Source organism: Corapipo altera, unplaced genomic scaffold, assembly GCF_003945725.1.
Source record: "Corapipo altera isolate COAL_440 unplaced genomic scaffold, ASM394572v1 23, whole genome shotgun sequence".
NCBI classification, from domain to species: domain Eukaryota; kingdom Metazoa; phylum Chordata; class Aves; order Passeriformes; family Pipridae; genus Corapipo; species Corapipo altera.
In genome coordinates this window covers 22,785,742-22,802,337 of record NW_020884878.1, presented here as the reverse complement: position 1 = coordinate 22,802,337, position 16,596 = coordinate 22,785,742, and the positions used below count along the sequence as shown (strand labels likewise).

Genomic DNA, 16,596 nt, shown 5'->3' with positions numbered 1-16,596 from the left:
GAGAGAGAGAGAGAGAGAGAGAGAGAGAGAAACAAAGGAGAGGAAAGAAAGGAGAGAGAGAGGAGATTTACCTTTAAGGAAGTAGAAAAGGCTGACACAACATGTAGTTGTACTATTTGTTGTCGTGATCCTTTTGTTTGCTTTATGGAATTCAACAACTGTTCTAATGCCTGGAGCCTTAAACAAAAACAGAAAAGAAACCACAGAATTGAAAGTTAAGGAAATAATTCAAGAGTTTAAATTCTATTTTAAAACCCATAACAAAGCCTATATATTACAGAAACAGAGGTGGAGCAAATTCACTCTTGAGCATTTTCCTTCAACTGGCATCCCTGTCTCCTACAAAAAAATGGGTATTCTGTATTAGAAAAAGTAACTGATACATGAACATGAATTCTTTGCCTTTGTTTCCTTATAACATATGTATTCACAAATAATCATTTATTCTAATTAACATTAAACAGAAAATCTTAAAACAAACTGTATAGGGGAATGATGCATTTTGACTCACAATTGAGAAAAGAGGAGGTAAAAGAAAAAGAAAATGCAGTTATCTGCAGCAATTAGTTCAGGTCTTGAGAAACAGGTAAAGAAAACCAACCGGCAAGGTGGTGATAGTTGGGGCAAAAAACCCAAACAGAAAAAAAATCCACAATAAAAGCAGTCAGTGAAGACAGAATAAGAAAGTAAAGGGGAGTCAAAAGAACAAATAAATCACATGGCAATTTTATTGGCAGGTATTCTCATATTCAAAAAGCTGCCTCAAACTTACACTAAATCCTGAGCATTCTAGGTAGTTAAAATAACAAGACTCAGGACTCGTCAAGACTAAGCACTCATCCCACATAGGGTAAATAAAACCATTACTATCTATAATGATCATGATCTGAGGTCTAAGTACCGTTGGTTTTGAAAATACAAAGCTGTTTATTTTAAAAATAATTGATCTGCTCTAAAGCTGTATTCGAAAATATTACCAGCAGCATACAGAAGCAAGAGTACACAAAAATCTGAAGGAATTTTATGCCTTAGCAATCAGTATGTTTATAAATGTGAAACGAACCAAAATGCCATGTGCACAGTAGGAAGATCATACACACAAGAGAATTTTGTGAACCCTTTCAAGCATTCTTGTACCTTGACAGAACTGTGGTAAGACACACACTTGTTTCTTCCATCTACTTTTTATAATGAATGAGGCAGGATGAGGGTTCCTTATGCTGCTGCTTCCTACCCCCTTTGTCCCTCTTTGTTTCTAAGGTATTTAGTAATTATGTATTAAGCACCACAAAAATAGTGCAATAGCTCTTAAAATAACTTCCATTTTGATCTGGCTACCAGAACAAAACATTTTTCTTGGTCAACAGAATTTATTATGACAGTAACCTCTTGCTGGATGTGCTTTTTTGTTGTCAGTAACTTTAAAGAGAAACCTGAACAATTTGGTGGTCTAAATTATATTATTCACATGGTTTACAGAATCCACTTAAGCAATTCATTATATTTTCAGAACTGTTTTCTTCTGTATTCAATGCCAAACACTGTGACCATCTCATAACATCTCCGAAATTCCCCAGCAGTTGTAGTTACTACTTTACCTGTGAGATTCTGCTATATGGGAAAACATAACTCCAAAAAGTCGAGTTGCTGCACTGATAACAGACAATGCAGGAGGTAGTGGTTTAGGTACTGAGTCCCCTTTTCCCGCTTTCTCATAAATTGCGTGAGGGTCGTACTCCAGGCTGCCACTAGCTATGCTGCTACCTAAAAGGAGCTGTAAGAAAGAAAAAAGGGATAGCCATATTTTTGATCAAGTCTAAATGAGTGCTGACCCTAATAACTAGAACTGCATAAAAATATAATACTACCTTTATAACTGAACAAAAAGTACCTGCTCTTCGATAAATCGGTGGTCAGTCTCCTGCAGTAAGGGACCGAGTAAAATGAGATCATTCTCATGACAAAGCGGTGGAAGCAAGAATGTAGAGGCATCAATCTGGCTATCTGGGACAGTCAAGTCGGTCACTAACTCTTTCAGAACAGCACAGAAACTTCCTTTAAGTTAAAGGAAAAATATTTAAAACTTCTGGTTAATTACTCGCAACAAGCAACTTTGGGAGCAAGATATTTGTACTGAAATAGCAACATCCATCTAACATTTCTCTCAAGTCTTCAAATAGTTAATTGGAGAACCCTCTCTGTTACAAGGGAAACAACAGAGCAACATCTGAGATAAGCAAGCTAAGCACATACAGCAATCCAGAAGCTGAAAAGCAAAGACTTTTACAGAAGGCATAGTGCCATGCAAGTGATAATCCAGTAAGTTAGTTACATTTACAATTAAAGTAGGGGAAAAAAGGTAGTTACAAACACAGCTATATTTTCTTCTATTTCCTGAAAATTAATGCTGTGAAATGTATTACATAATTACATGGGAATACTTGGGCTTGGCAAGTCGAGGTAATTTAAAACATCCATAAGTTTGATAAATAACAAAATCTGATGAGCATAGTTCCCTGTTTTATGAGTTTGCATGCAAAAAGCAAAGCAGGAGAAATTTACTGTAGGTTACGTTATGATAAATTACACTATTAGTTGAGTTTCACATATTTTTGTACTTAATATTTCTGACAAGGTTGTACATTATACATAAACAACAACTCTGGGCATTTTGACTCAGACTATTTTAGGTCATTAAAATAGTCCTTGCAGTGAGAGAACATTTCCAGCGCTGAACCACATGTGATGAGAAAGGTCTGATTTATAATTAAGTTGTGTTGAAAAACTGCAGAACTGATCTTAAAGAATGCACACAGTCTTTATACAAATATTACATAAGAATTTACCTCCAGAGTATTAAGGTTCCAAAGTCAAGTCCTCAAGAATGGGGAAATATCAGCACTAAGAGGAGGAGCTTAACTTCACATATCCAATTCTTTGCATTCAGTTTAGATGATTGCACAACTATCTGTTTGCACTGAAGTTGCTTATCATTTCTCAACACATTGAAGTTCCAAAAAATGGGACAACACAGTTATCAGCACCCCATGAGCACAAGTAGAATTATTATAGTTGGAGTTGGTAGCTACAACCAGCTATTTTACCCTTTCTGAAAATTGAAACTGTTCAGAGAAAGCTGACTTTCTCTCCCCTACTTAGCAAACTCCTGGCCCCATCAGCCTGTCTTCTCTGCAGGTATCTGTTGCTTTGCCTGCCTCCCTGACTAATTAGGCAAGTATGTAATTTTTCCAAAATGCTTTACTCAAATCTAAATGCAAAAAGTTAGCACTATCAAATATATTGCAAGGTGCACAAATAGTGTGTGCCAGGGACACAAATTGAGCCTTTTCAAAAAAACTAGAAGCTGTTCTTTCATTATTGCTCATCACAACAACTTTTTTTTTTTAAATTCCCTTCCTATGAGAGCAGTTTTTAAAATCAAATGTAATTGAGATACCCATTTTTTAACCAAATTAAAATTTATTTTAGTCGTAGACACTTGGCAATCCTCAACATGTCAAACAATATTTTCCCAATGTAAAGCAGTTCAAAATTTTGAACCAGAATGCTGTTCCAGCATTCTAGCTATTCATCTCATCCTATTAAGAAAGAGAAGTGAATGTTTGTATTCAATTTTATGGTTTAGAGAGTGGAATGTAACAAGCACAAAAAGCTGAAGAATGAAAAGAAACCTAATGAGTTGTCTGACAAAACACATTAATTTCAGACAACAGAAAGCATCAACAAATCTAATAAAATTCAGACTACTGAAATTATTTGTGTGAAATTTTCAATCTGGACATTATAAAACTTTTTGTATTAAGTAACAGGAAATAAATGTTTAGCCTCAAAACCATGAGCACATTATAATCCGGATCTAACTACACATGAAAATGATCACAAATATGATTCGTCATCTTAGAAACAGAAACAGCTTTCACCAGCTTAAAAAGTTCATACTTTGGATCAGATAAATTGCAAAGTCTTAACTGTTCAGACACAATTGCAGACAGCAACTAAAACATGTTCAGTGTATTTCACTGATGCCCAAGTTTACCTAATATGTTCTTTTCATTTCTGTCATCGCTGAAATAATGCAAAAAATCACTTACTATTCATGCACACTCATGGTAGATCTTCGTAAAATTCTGCTATTTGAGTTGATATTGATTTTTAGTGATGAAAACAGTAAAAGAAACTGCCTCTAAGAGGCAGAAAGTGAGCAGGAAAGGACCAAGCAGAGCCTAAACAAGTCTTAGTGTCTCAGGTCTCAGAAATCAAAAGCCTTGAATTGATAAAGAAGCTGAGATCTATGAATAAAGAATCTCTTTTCAACTGTTCATTTTCCTGGGTATTTTGTTTTGTTCCTGTTGTGCTAAAGAAACCAAGTTTTGCACATTATTTGCAAATACTAAAAGCTTGAGTTACGACTCCTGGTGTATGTTTCCATCACCAATTTTCTCAAAAAGAAACAGCTTGCAGATTTCTAGCATCTGCCTAACTACCTGGATGAAAGAAAACAAAGACAAAAGAAATAGAACTATGAACTGGTGAAAGTTTCTCATTCAGTGTGTCACTCTGAGCCATGCAAAATGTGACATGCTGTGCAACACCAGAGTACTCCTAATATTGTTCCTATTGATAATGACTGAATTTAGACATCGAAAAAAGAATTCTGGGTTTCATAATGATATTGTTTTCCTAAATATATAATTTTTAAAAATCCAAGTATTTGCAAAGACATACAGTTTCTGCATGAAGCTTTCATACTGGAAATAATATGGAAAGAATGGCATTTGTTTCAAGTTTTACCTTAGAAACTTTTCATCACACTTTTAAATGATGCACACTTATACATTAAAATATATAGCAGACCTTGGAAATAAGTTCTGGCGATGTATGCATTTCCATTCTTTCCCCACTCTCATACTGTTGCATTACACATGGGTGGATACGTCTGAAACTAGACCTGTCAAGTTACTGCTTTGATTCTAAGGCTATTCTCAAAGCTTTCAGCAGGGTGACCACTTATTTATAAGAAACCTTTTAAGCTTTTTCTTTGTTTGTTGGATCTAGAATGCAGCACCCTCAGCTAGGATGCTCTCTCACATGAATCATGCTTTGCAGGTCACACTGGAAAACACGGTGTCTTTTCAATGAAGTTAGAACATAACACAGAAATCTCAAACACATCAAGAAACTGCCAAACCCATACCAAACGCTTGTATTGTATAAAATGTTACCCCTGTAATAAGGAAACAAAAGGAATAACTTGTTCTAAGGGATGGAAGTGTAATTTTCAGTCTTTTAAACTCAAGACACGAATGAGTATTATACACCATGCTTCAAGTGTTATATACAGAATTCCAATGTGACGGCAGCCTTAAGGCATAAGTCAGGGATTTGTCCCAATTTATTTAGCCGTTACCACTAGATGGAGCACATAATTTGAGTACAGATTCCCTCCACGATAAAGAGGACACAGCTAATTTAGACCCTGGCTGGCCCATATTCTGTCCTGAAAAAATACCCTATACTTCTCTTTACAGCTGTCAAAAACGCTCTGATTCCTTACTGAAGTCCATGCAGTACTGTATGGCAAATAATTCAAAGACAACAAAGGTATTTAACGTTTTAGCTGAACTGTTAGACCCATCTAACTACAGTGCATAGTTATTGCATTAGAGGGCTAGATTTTAAATACTTAGTTATGTTCTCCTACAGAAAAGTAAGTCAATCCCAAAATTTTGTTGAAATTGTTCTTTAAATACAAACTTTTTATCCACAATCTGCACAGGATCAGGTTAATATATCTGTAATATACGTTTACTTAAATTAATTAAATGAAATTATTTCAATAGACTATATGCAACTGATTTAAACTAAGATTACGCCTTTGGGATTCAGGATTCAATGGAAAATAAAACAGGCATCAAAAATTTTTTTTTCAACTACTTTGAAATTGAAAGGTTGTCTGACTTCTAGTTTCAACCAAAAATAGAACAAAAGTCTATATTTGTAACAGAGGCCTATATTTATAATAGGAGAGGGGGAAAAGAGATCACGAACATTACCTTTTCAAAACCACAGTGACTTTGCTACAAGTCATCAAATTTAAATAGACAGAATAACATTTGTTTCTTAGAAAGGGTGAAACTAATTTTTGCTACCTGAATTTACGTTGAACAAAAACTTAAAAATAAGCCCATGGTATTTTTAATGGCTTTCTCTCTGTATGGAAGTACATACCTTCATAGGTCTTTGGAGGCAATACTGCTAGTAATTCATAAAGTTTATGTCTGTAAACTGTTGATGGTGTTTTTAAAGCATTTCCGTATGATTTATATATTGAAGAGAGCCTTAAAATATAAAAAGCACATCAGAGATGTTAAAGATGCAAGCATTATGTAATGCCCCAGTTTCATTTGTACCACTCTGCCAAATGCTTTTAAAATTCGTACGTATTATATAACTACGGTTCTGATTGGCATTACCAATAGTAGAAGGAAACTAATTTATTTCATATATTCTGACAGAATGTCTGTTGTCCATTCCCAGGCATTATTTTTACTTAATACCAGAGAAATAAACAAGATTTTCTATTTTCTTTGATTTTACCTATATTTATGACAACAAACTTTTGTGGATATATTTCTCTAAGTTAGAGCTTAAAGCCCAAATGCACTTTATATTCCAAAGGCAAATGTTTAAAAATTATAAAACCCTTTCCAACTTAGGTCTGAATACATATATAAAAAGTGCCCATGTCTAAAAGATTTTTTCTAAGCATATTCTTGAACTTTGTTTTTATTTTATAAAAAATGATGGTATATAAACACAAATGTGTGCATTTGATTAAAAAAGTAGAATATAAACACTAACTTAAAAAAACCATGCAATAGCTTCTTCCTTAGCTTTTTCACATGACACTGGAATCTGCAAACACATAGACTCTGATTTCTGTCCTTTGAAAAGAAAGTTCTTTAGAAACTGCACTAAGTCAAATGCACATTACTCTGTAGCTTCTCAAAACCAGAATCCATTTAACAGCTTCGTACACACACTTACTGTGTCAATAAATCAACAGCACTTGGGAGAGGAGGAAGAAGTCTCTGAACAACTTCATCCGTAAGAAGACCACCACAGTGGGAAACAAAGCTTTTGATAGCTAGAAAAGGAATTGGATTTTAATTTACTTAGTGTGAGGTATCTTGCAGGGACAAAATCACGTCAGCAAAGTAATCACATCATTACATCACTAATAATGTAAAAGTAGAAGAAAACAAAAAACCAAACAAAATTAAAAAATATTTTAGCCTATAAAATTGAAGAAACTGATAAAAATCTCATTAAAAAAGTCATGTTTACAGATGCACTGTTTTGTTGTCTCAGCTTGGACATTCATAGTCTGACTTTTAATTGCATATATAAATTGACCTATTTTTTGCTTTTCGTTATAAATTGAGTTACAGTATATAACTCAACTTAGGGATAATTCCATGATAATAATAAAAAAATAGAAGAAGGATGATTAAACGACCTACTGCTTACTGTTTTCCATTACAACTTAGTTTAATTACTGTACCTTATGAACCAGCTAATATGTATACAAGTATTTTTCATTACTTACAAAAAACTAAACTTGAGTTTCATTTTCAAAAGCACCTAGAGAATACGAAGTATTAAATACCTATTTTCTAAAGAGAAAATACTCATAGGTTAATTGTTTAGGTTACTTCTAAAATGAAATTACTGTTGAATTCTGCACTTTGTGATAAATCTTAACAGTGAGAGACAAGGGTGATCACTATACCAGGGTTCATATTTCTGCAATGCAAAGGACCCTTTAGTACTCTAGAATACATGACTGAAACACATTAAGCATTTGAAGAAAATTACTGAAGTAATTTCCTGGAAGCCCAAATTCACAGTATTTCATTCAAAAATTGCTACCTAACCAGACAGCAGCCACATACAAAGTCCTCTTCACAAGGTGAGAAGTGCAACTACCTTATCGCAACTTTTACCCAAGTCTTCCCACTCCCACAAATGTGTTCAAATGACTCACGAATTCTATTTTGCTTATAGTAAGTTACCTGACAGGAAAGAGAATGTCTTTTTTCCAAATATAATAAAAGGTATAAACAACAGAACATATCCTGCTTTGGGTCTTCATTCATTACTGTGATATGTATGTTAAACTAGAGAAACAAGCTTCCTGATAATCATTTACTGCTTGAAAATCAACTGATTAGAAGAACAAGAGGAAAAACCATCTTGGGTTTTTTATTAGTTGAAGGTTTTTTTAACAAAAATGAAACACACATTCATACATATGTAAATAGAGATATAGAAGCATGTATGTTGGGGAGTGAATACATCCTTTACCATCTAGTGAAAAAAAAACTAATATGAAGTGTCCTTGTTCTATCAGAAGGAAAAATAAACTAACAGCCCAACTATAAATATGCAGAGAAAGACAGTAAATCCCACTTACCACAAAGAGCACCAGCACGACCTTCCAGTGTTACTTGCCAGGTAAACGAATCTCCTCGTGTCTTCTCTCTTTCTAGGTCTTTAGGAGATGATGGAAAGATGCACTTCCACAGTAACAGCATTCGTGGCAGATGATGTTGGACAACTGCAGGACCTATAAATGTTGACAGTTGTCATGCCAATGCAGCATTAATAAAATTGAATTTTCTCTTTCATTCCTTTTTCCTGGGTTCACAAAATCTTTACAGCAGTGAATAAAACCTTACGCTACTTTTCCAGCCTTCCCATATATAATTTCTCAGATGTTTACTATCTTGGTACTCCATTTTCATATATAACTGCATACCCACTGACACATTTACTAGTATGCTACCAAGCCAACTGCAATCTCTGTTCTACTAAGACCCTGTAGATCAACAGCATAAAAGAGATGTAATAATCAACAGCAATATTCAGGAAAGCAAGCACTTATTTTAGGTTAATTAAATATAATAATATAAGAAAAAAATGGGAGTTGTTGGGCAGAAGTAATAGCTGAAACACGAAAGGTGCCTTGAAAATATGATCAAACCCAAAAAATATATCCTTTATCAGTAATTTACTGATCACAGTCAATAATATGACCATTAAGATATATCATAAAGTTCTGTAAGATTACAAATGCCTGACAAGAGTGATATACAAATGATTAGCTCAGATTGTACTGGGACAGATGTTTAACAATTCATGACCACGAAGACATTTGGTTAGATTGACTTTGAAATTTATTTTCTACATTTAACTAATAGCGGTCCCACTCAGTCACTAGTTTTCAGACATTGCTCCCAGTGAACTAACAGCAAATTTGAGAGAAATGACATTTTTATCTCAGGAAGCTTTTTTAAACATTCCAAACACTTCAGGGTTTTTTAATGATTTTGCAGTGGTAAATTACATAAAATCTCAAAAGAACTAAAATCAGAGACGTGACATCGAACAGCTTAATGGAGTTTAAGAAAAATTGTAGAAAGCTACTACCTAATGTCATGAGGGCAGCTATCAACAGCCATCCAGCCTGTGTTCGCTGCAGTGAAATGCGACCATTCTGAGAAGCAGAACACAACAACTCCTCTGCTACTGTCATGATTACCTTCAACATAAAACAGAAAAACAGAGCATCAGCATCTTCATAACTACAATTTTTTTTCAAATACTTTTATTTTGAGATTTAATCCTATTCCAGTGTTCCCAGATAGGATGCCATGTTCCCCTCACGCTATGGCAATAAACTCGGGCTCCTGAAGTTGCAATTCCTAACTTCAGTAGTAGTCTGGGACAGCTTCAACAATTCTGTGGAATACTAGGTAAGTTACTCGGCTGGTTTGTACCCTTTCTTTTATCAGCAGTAAAATGACAACTGATAATTCTCACAGGAATATGCATTGGAAGGATAGAAGTGTTGTGATATTCTATTTATGTCAATACGTAGAAAAAGAATAGCATGACACCTACAAGTTACAGCTCAGAAGAAGTGGTGGGATGGACCAGTAATGATCTTCTTATCATTGTTTTAGAATAAGGTCTATTATTCTCTCTGACCACTTTTCAAATTGACAAATGGCATGGCTAAACAAATTACTTAGAATAATATAGTTAGAATTAATCTCATTTTAGCTGCACACGCCCACCAAGTGCTAAGTGCAAGGTGATTACACTTGTTACCAAAGCACAAGCTGCCTAGAACTTAAATGGAGGAACACACCCCCATGGACAATTACCACAGTATGGCTACTAATGCTGTAAGTATTCTGCACGTAGTTTGTGCTAAAAAGTATTTCTTACTTTCTGCATTATGTCTGGTCTCCAAAACTTCCCATAAATCAGTATTACAAGTAAGAAGTGTCATTATCAAGAGTATCATTAAAAGTCTCAGTATAGAAAATATCCTTCTATAATTTTTTTGCACACTTCGAAAATGATGTGAAAGTTTGTATATGAACATTTGTTTTATGAATGTTTGAAATTTTTACACTGCCAAAACTTCATCTAAATCTTTTTTCCAGTCGGAAAGTATTTCCCCAATTCCATAATGCTACCAGGTGGCTGTAAATGAAGAAATTTATTTGCATAGATTCCTGATAGATTTAATGTATTTGATTCTAAAATAAATCAGTACCCTTGTTAAATTATGCTACTAAAAAATCACTAAAAAGTTATTATAATTTAATTACCTGTAAAACAAACATCTGAGAAAGAATGTCATTTAATGATTTCTGGCAATTTTTCTCTCTATGTACAGGAGGAATGTCTTATTTTTGAAGGATTTTTTTTAACGGAAGCATAAGCACTAGTACTGAATGTTAAATGTACAAAACCTCATTAATTATTTTCTTTAGGTTCCACCTGCAACTCTAACTGCTCTCTCAAAGGAAAACGAATTAATATAAAAGAGTTTCTATCCAGATCACTATTGTCTGAGTTTGATACTTCTTTTTCAAAACTGCTCTATTTAACACTGGTCTCTTTCAGCTCCTCAGAAGAGGAGCTAGTCTGGAGTCTGGAAGTGTTCCTAGGAGAGAATGGAAAAGGGCTTTTGTCAACTGCTCTGTTCTCACCCCTGCCAGCTCAGGGGTGAGAATACAGTATTTCTCCCGCACTTTTTTTTGTACCCTCCCATACCTCCTCCTCGCTCTATTTCATCCTGCTATACTCCTCTAAAAGAAATCTTTGTTAAGAATTACGTTTCTCTGTTAAATAGAAACTTTAGCTCTGCTTAAGTATATAGTATTTGAATGGCACTTCTTATCTATATAAGTGGGCAAACTGTATTCATTTTGTTCTCTCTGCATGATCTTTTAGTAATCACCAGGAAAAGTTCTTAAAAGCTAGGAAACACAGGTACATTTTTTTTTTTTAATTTATAAGTTGTTTCAAATTGCAGTTGGAACTCTGAATGCTGAGAATATTTTCTTAATGTCCATTGACTCCAAAACAGGTATTTTCACAAGAGAGAATATAAGTTTCTACATTGTACAAAGAATTAGCATGTACTGCTGACATTTATGATGTACCATAGTTTTCCAAACATGAGTAATTCCATAGATAAAGTTGCCAATAAGATGGAAACAGCTTCTTCTCCTGGTCTGTATTTCTACGTCTGCATATCCCTAAAACTTCAGAGCACTGTATATCCTATCTGCACTAGCGTGGAGATTGGTACAAGCATCTTAGACTATGATAATGTAATAAATTGGTTTCCATTAAATTCTGTAAAATGAAATAAAAGCATGTATCTGTTGTACTTGACTAAACATTTTGTTGGACTTGACCAAAGATTTTCAATATAATGCATAATGTCTGTTACTGCTTTAAGCACTGACTAAACTGTACTCTGGAGAGTCAGTGATGGGCCTAGGAAATACTAATTTGGCTTGCTCTGTAGTTGAACAACTTTCCTCCCAGAAACATGACAGCATGCAACAGATCTGTATGTGTATTCCTATTTTTTTTTTTAATAAAAGGAAGATCTTTTCTTTTGGCAAAGTCTGATGCTTTTCAGCTGGATTTACTCCAAAATAGCCTTTTCTCACCATTAACACTATCTAAATGTCAGCTTTCTAAATTAAGCCAGTGTCAAACTGAATTGCAGAAGGCTTAATTTTTCTGTAAAGAATTTAATTGGAAATTTGAAAAATGTAACTACTCAAGAAATAAATACTTTCTTCAGGTAAACCTTCTCTTAGACTGTTCAATTTAAGCCCTAAAAGCTCTGTCACAAAACAATGAATTTCTCCCCTAACAAAATTTTCCATTAGAAAAAGGTAGTAATATGAGTAGTTAACAAAATCATTAACGACATTTCCCAAGAAATTCACAATCCTGACACATTTGAGAAAAAACATTCGCTTATTTGAGTTATGGTATGCTTCAAAGTCCTCTTCTTGAGGCGCCAAAATATCTCATCAGTACACTGGGTTATGTGAGCACATCATAAAGAAAACTTGCAAGTACTACTGCAAAAAGATCCAAGAACTGCCTATATGTAAAGTATTCAAACCATACCTTGCCTTTTCCATGTGGAATTCCTAAAGGACAGTGTTTTACCGCACCCAGTAAAGCAGCAACAGCAAAACTGTAGCCAGTTACTGCTTCTGGGGAGGATTTCAACGTACTAAGACGTTCAATGCAACGATCCAACAGCAGGGACACATAGGAGGGTAATGCTACTGCAATACAGCGTAAACTCCAAGCTGCTGTTATTCTGACTGAAATGCTGGGATGAAGAATGATAGAAATTACTGCTTCCAGAACTCCTGAAAAATAAAACACATAAATACACTTAAGAAATAGGTAAGCAGATTGTCAAACAAGCAAAAATCTATACAGAGGACTGGTGAACATAACACTATCCAATTTCTATACTTGTCTTGAAAAACTATTATTGTCTTTTATTGTGAAGTACTTCTTAACAAATTTTAATAATTCAATAGGTTTCAAAAAAATTTACCCTGAATGAAACATAACATTATGGAGAAAACCTAATATATTACAGAGTTATCCATCAACATGCATAGAAAATATCTGTAAGCATTCTCAAGGAAACAGAAATCCATGCAGTGGAAATAGATGTCCACTCGAACCATCCAGAAAAAAATGCAGCTAAATGAAAACAATAAAGGTTGATGAAGATACCCAGCTCAGTCAAACATTATGAAGTGTTGGACTCTAAATACAACCCTTAATGGAATTAAATTTGATACTTTTTTTGTATTTTTAATAAATATACTTGTACAGGTTGGAGAAGATACAGAACTCTTCGGGTAGTGTCTGAAACTTTCCTACAGCATGTTAGGTAGCCAACTTTCCCTTCTCCCTTTTTTGTTTTTGGTTGTTTTGTTGGGTTTTTTTAAGTTTATTGGAAGAATACAGAAAAGAAGAACTACAGAGATCCTAGTAAGGAGACAGAATAGCCATAAGAAATCAAAGAAGAAATAAGAAAAAATAAGAAATCAAAGAAGATGAAAGCAAGCAAAAGAATACAAATATATTTTGTACTCTGGATGACAAAATAATTCAGGGCTTGTACCTGTACTGGAGTCTTGCAGTAATGGTGCTGCTGTTGTTCCTAAGCCTTGGATAAGACTTCCAAGTTCCTGAAGCGCACACACAAGCACATGCTGACTTCCTGTTACATCTGTTGTATTAAGTCTTGTTTCCAAGTTACTGTCACTCATTGCAGCATCTGATAACACAGTACAAGAAAATCACCATGAAATCATTACCAAAATCAAACAAACAGATCAGAAAAAGGTTTTTGCAAGAGAAGATGTTTCAATTACTAAATGCAGGCGGGTAGATAAAGCGGAAACTACCAAATTGCTTATCTTTACATGATGGGAAACAGTGGCTAGCAAGAAGCATGCTATTCTCTGCCCCACCAAATGTGATGTGGACATGCTTTGATAATTTGCCAGATTTTAGTACATAGTAGGAAAAAAGAAAGGGAAGAAAAGAATGAAATTTTAGGACAGCAAGTGAGAAGGTGGAGATAAGGAATAAAGAGAGAGGGGAAAAATATGATGTATTTTTGAAAGTTCATCTTTTGAGACACAAATGAGTATGTCAGTTTAGACATACAACATTTAGATATTTAACTCAGATACAATATGCAGCTGTACACCAGGGGACAACTGGTTATGCCCAGCATTTTCTTTCTTTTCCACTCCAAGGGGATATGTTTTCTCCAGGAGAAATGCTCATTTTTCAATTAGGAACAAACGTTTCTTTTTTGAACCTTCAGTAATGTCAACTGCTCTGAACAGGAAGGCAGGATCTGGCTAGACATACATTAACTGCCAATTTAACTTACTTTAAAATAAATATCAGATAATAAAATATCTGTATTTTATTACTGCATATATTTATTATTTAATTTTATTTGCAATTGGTTAAAATTGCTTTTGCCAAGGAAGGAGTGTTAAAAAATACGTTTATACTTGTGTGGGTATACACATACAGAAACAGAGAGACACACACACACAAATAACCAGCCCAAGCTAAAAACAAAGCAGTCCATCAAAAGCCTTTTACATTATCATGGGGTAATAAATCAGTACTATATATTCTATTTCTGCAGTCTCTGGATTAGGTAGTTGGACAGTTGCTTAAAAAAGCATAAACAGAGGCCCAAATGGATAATCCTGTTAGATCCATACCCACAACTTTCTTCAGTTTCCAGATGGCCTGACAAATCTCCTTGGCAGCTGCAATTTGAGCCTTTTCCCCGAGCAGGCCTCCTACTGTAGCTCGAAGGATGAATGAAACACAGCGACGACAGCCAATAGCATCCACTGGGCTCTGAACAGCCTTAGGGTGAGACTGAGACACAAGATCTAGAATATGGGAAAGGAAGGCAGAGAAGTTCCTTTCAAGCCATTTTGCTCCTAATGTAGAAACAAATACCACATATGCCTGAAAGAGATTTGAAAAGAAACATATTTTAGAGCAAAACATCTGGGAAATACCTGCTAACTATCCCACTAACATATCTTCTTAAATGTGCACATTGCACAACTAGAACACTAAACTGAGATGACTTACAAATTTATGCATCTATAAATCACATATGTTCTCACTTCTGGTATCTGCAATTTTTTACATATGTGTTTAAATAATTTAAATTATTATCAAGGTTGTACCAGTAATATTGCAGCCTGCTTTGACTGTAAGTTAATTCAAGATGGTTGCCCGTGTCACTTCATTCCAGAGTGTGAGAAATGGCAGTTTACCCGGCACAGGCACTTTTTATGTAAAACATTGTGTTTGGTCTCACTTAACAACAGCTTCCAGCTATTTAAAATTCTGCACATGCAACCCAAATTTAATGTATGAATGCATTTTAAAAACTACAATATTACAAAACTATAACTCATAACCTGGAGAGAATTTTATTATTAAAGGGTTTGAATCAGGGGATATTTGCAGCCCCCAAGCACTGTTCCTCAACTTAATGAATTTTAATTGTTTGCCTTGCAAACCATAAAAAAGATAAAAACCATAAAAAGACTATGTTTATCACAACAAGGAGAAAGAATGCAGAATCACTTTACAAATCTAATCACCACAAGACCATTTATTTTGCCACATAATAAGCTCCCCTACAATTGCCTTCCATGTGCATGTGCTGGATTCTTTTAATGAATAGATCAAGAGAAGGGAATACAAAAAATGAGAATACGCAAATGAACACACAAAATTCCTCATAAGAAACTTCACTCCTACTACTCATATCAATCAATTTCTGTATTTGCCTCACACATACTTTGTCTTGTGTCTAATATTAACAACAAATTTATTCATGTAAAAGAAAGTGAACTACTCTGGACAGAGAAATTATACTATTAGATCCTGTTAGAGCTAATCGCTCTTGACAAATACTACTTACGCTTCATAATGCACCAGTACATTATCCTGGTTTTACAGATTTGAAAACTGAGGAATTTCACACGATAAAGACTGTGTCTTGCACAAATATAAAATCTTCTATATGTAAGAAATCATCTTCAGTGACTTTCTTATTTTTAAATTCATAATAAGCTGAAACTCACTAATTAATACATTTAATAACTGCAAGTGTTTTCTACTTATAAGCACTGATAAATACATAATCTCTCATGTTTTTCTTATAGAACCATTGCACTATTTAAACTGTTCTGGTAGAGTGTACCATCTAGCACAGGTACTATTCAGTTAACATAGAAATGCATGAAAAAGGAGACAACTTCCAAAAACCAGTAAAAATAGTCAAAACATTGAAGTGAAATATCCGTTCCTGGAAAACTAATAAAACCACCATGCATACAGAACACCCTAGGAGTCTGGCATGCATTTTCTAGGCAAATAGCTGTCAAGGTATTATTGTTCCCCAGCTTTTCTGTCTGTCTGCCAGAAGTTAATGCTTCCACTCAGCATGACCTGAGTACAGACGACAATTTGTGAGCACCTTCTAGCTGTTTCAGTGCAAAGTGTGGCAGCTTGTATCAGTAATTGAAGCTAATTTAAAGATTTTTTTTTTTTTTTGCACTGCAGAAGTTGATATGTACTAAAAAACTGCCTTACTGG

The 16,596-nt window shown here is 34.5% G+C and overlaps 1 protein-coding gene across 9 annotated transcripts in view; it reads right to left on the bottom strand.

Annotated features, from left to right (window-relative positions):
- The window catches only part of HEATR5A (HEAT repeat containing 5A), a 68,950-nt gene that overhangs the window by 30,548 nt on the left and 21,806 nt on the right, over positions 1 to 16,596 (bottom strand). For all 9 annotated transcript variants that reach the window (XM_027637878.1, XM_027637882.1, XM_027637884.1 and 6 more), the window contains 10 exons: positions 14,691 to 14,946; positions 13,562 to 13,717; positions 12,538 to 12,788; positions 9,514 to 9,625; positions 8,498 to 8,650; positions 7,069 to 7,168; positions 6,250 to 6,359; positions 1,892 to 2,055; positions 1,599 to 1,774; positions 72 to 177 (listed from right to left, as the gene is read on the bottom strand). In XM_027637878.1, the coding sequence (XP_027493679.1) occupies positions 72 to 177; positions 1,599 to 1,774; positions 1,892 to 2,055; positions 6,250 to 6,359; positions 7,069 to 7,168; positions 8,498 to 8,650; positions 9,514 to 9,625; positions 12,538 to 12,788; positions 13,562 to 13,717; positions 14,691 to 14,946 (1,584 nt within the window). The remainder of the gene's footprint in view (positions 1 to 71; positions 178 to 1,598; positions 1,775 to 1,891; positions 2,056 to 6,249; positions 6,360 to 7,068; positions 7,169 to 8,497; positions 8,651 to 9,513; positions 9,626 to 12,537; positions 12,789 to 13,561; positions 13,718 to 14,690; positions 14,947 to 16,596) is intronic.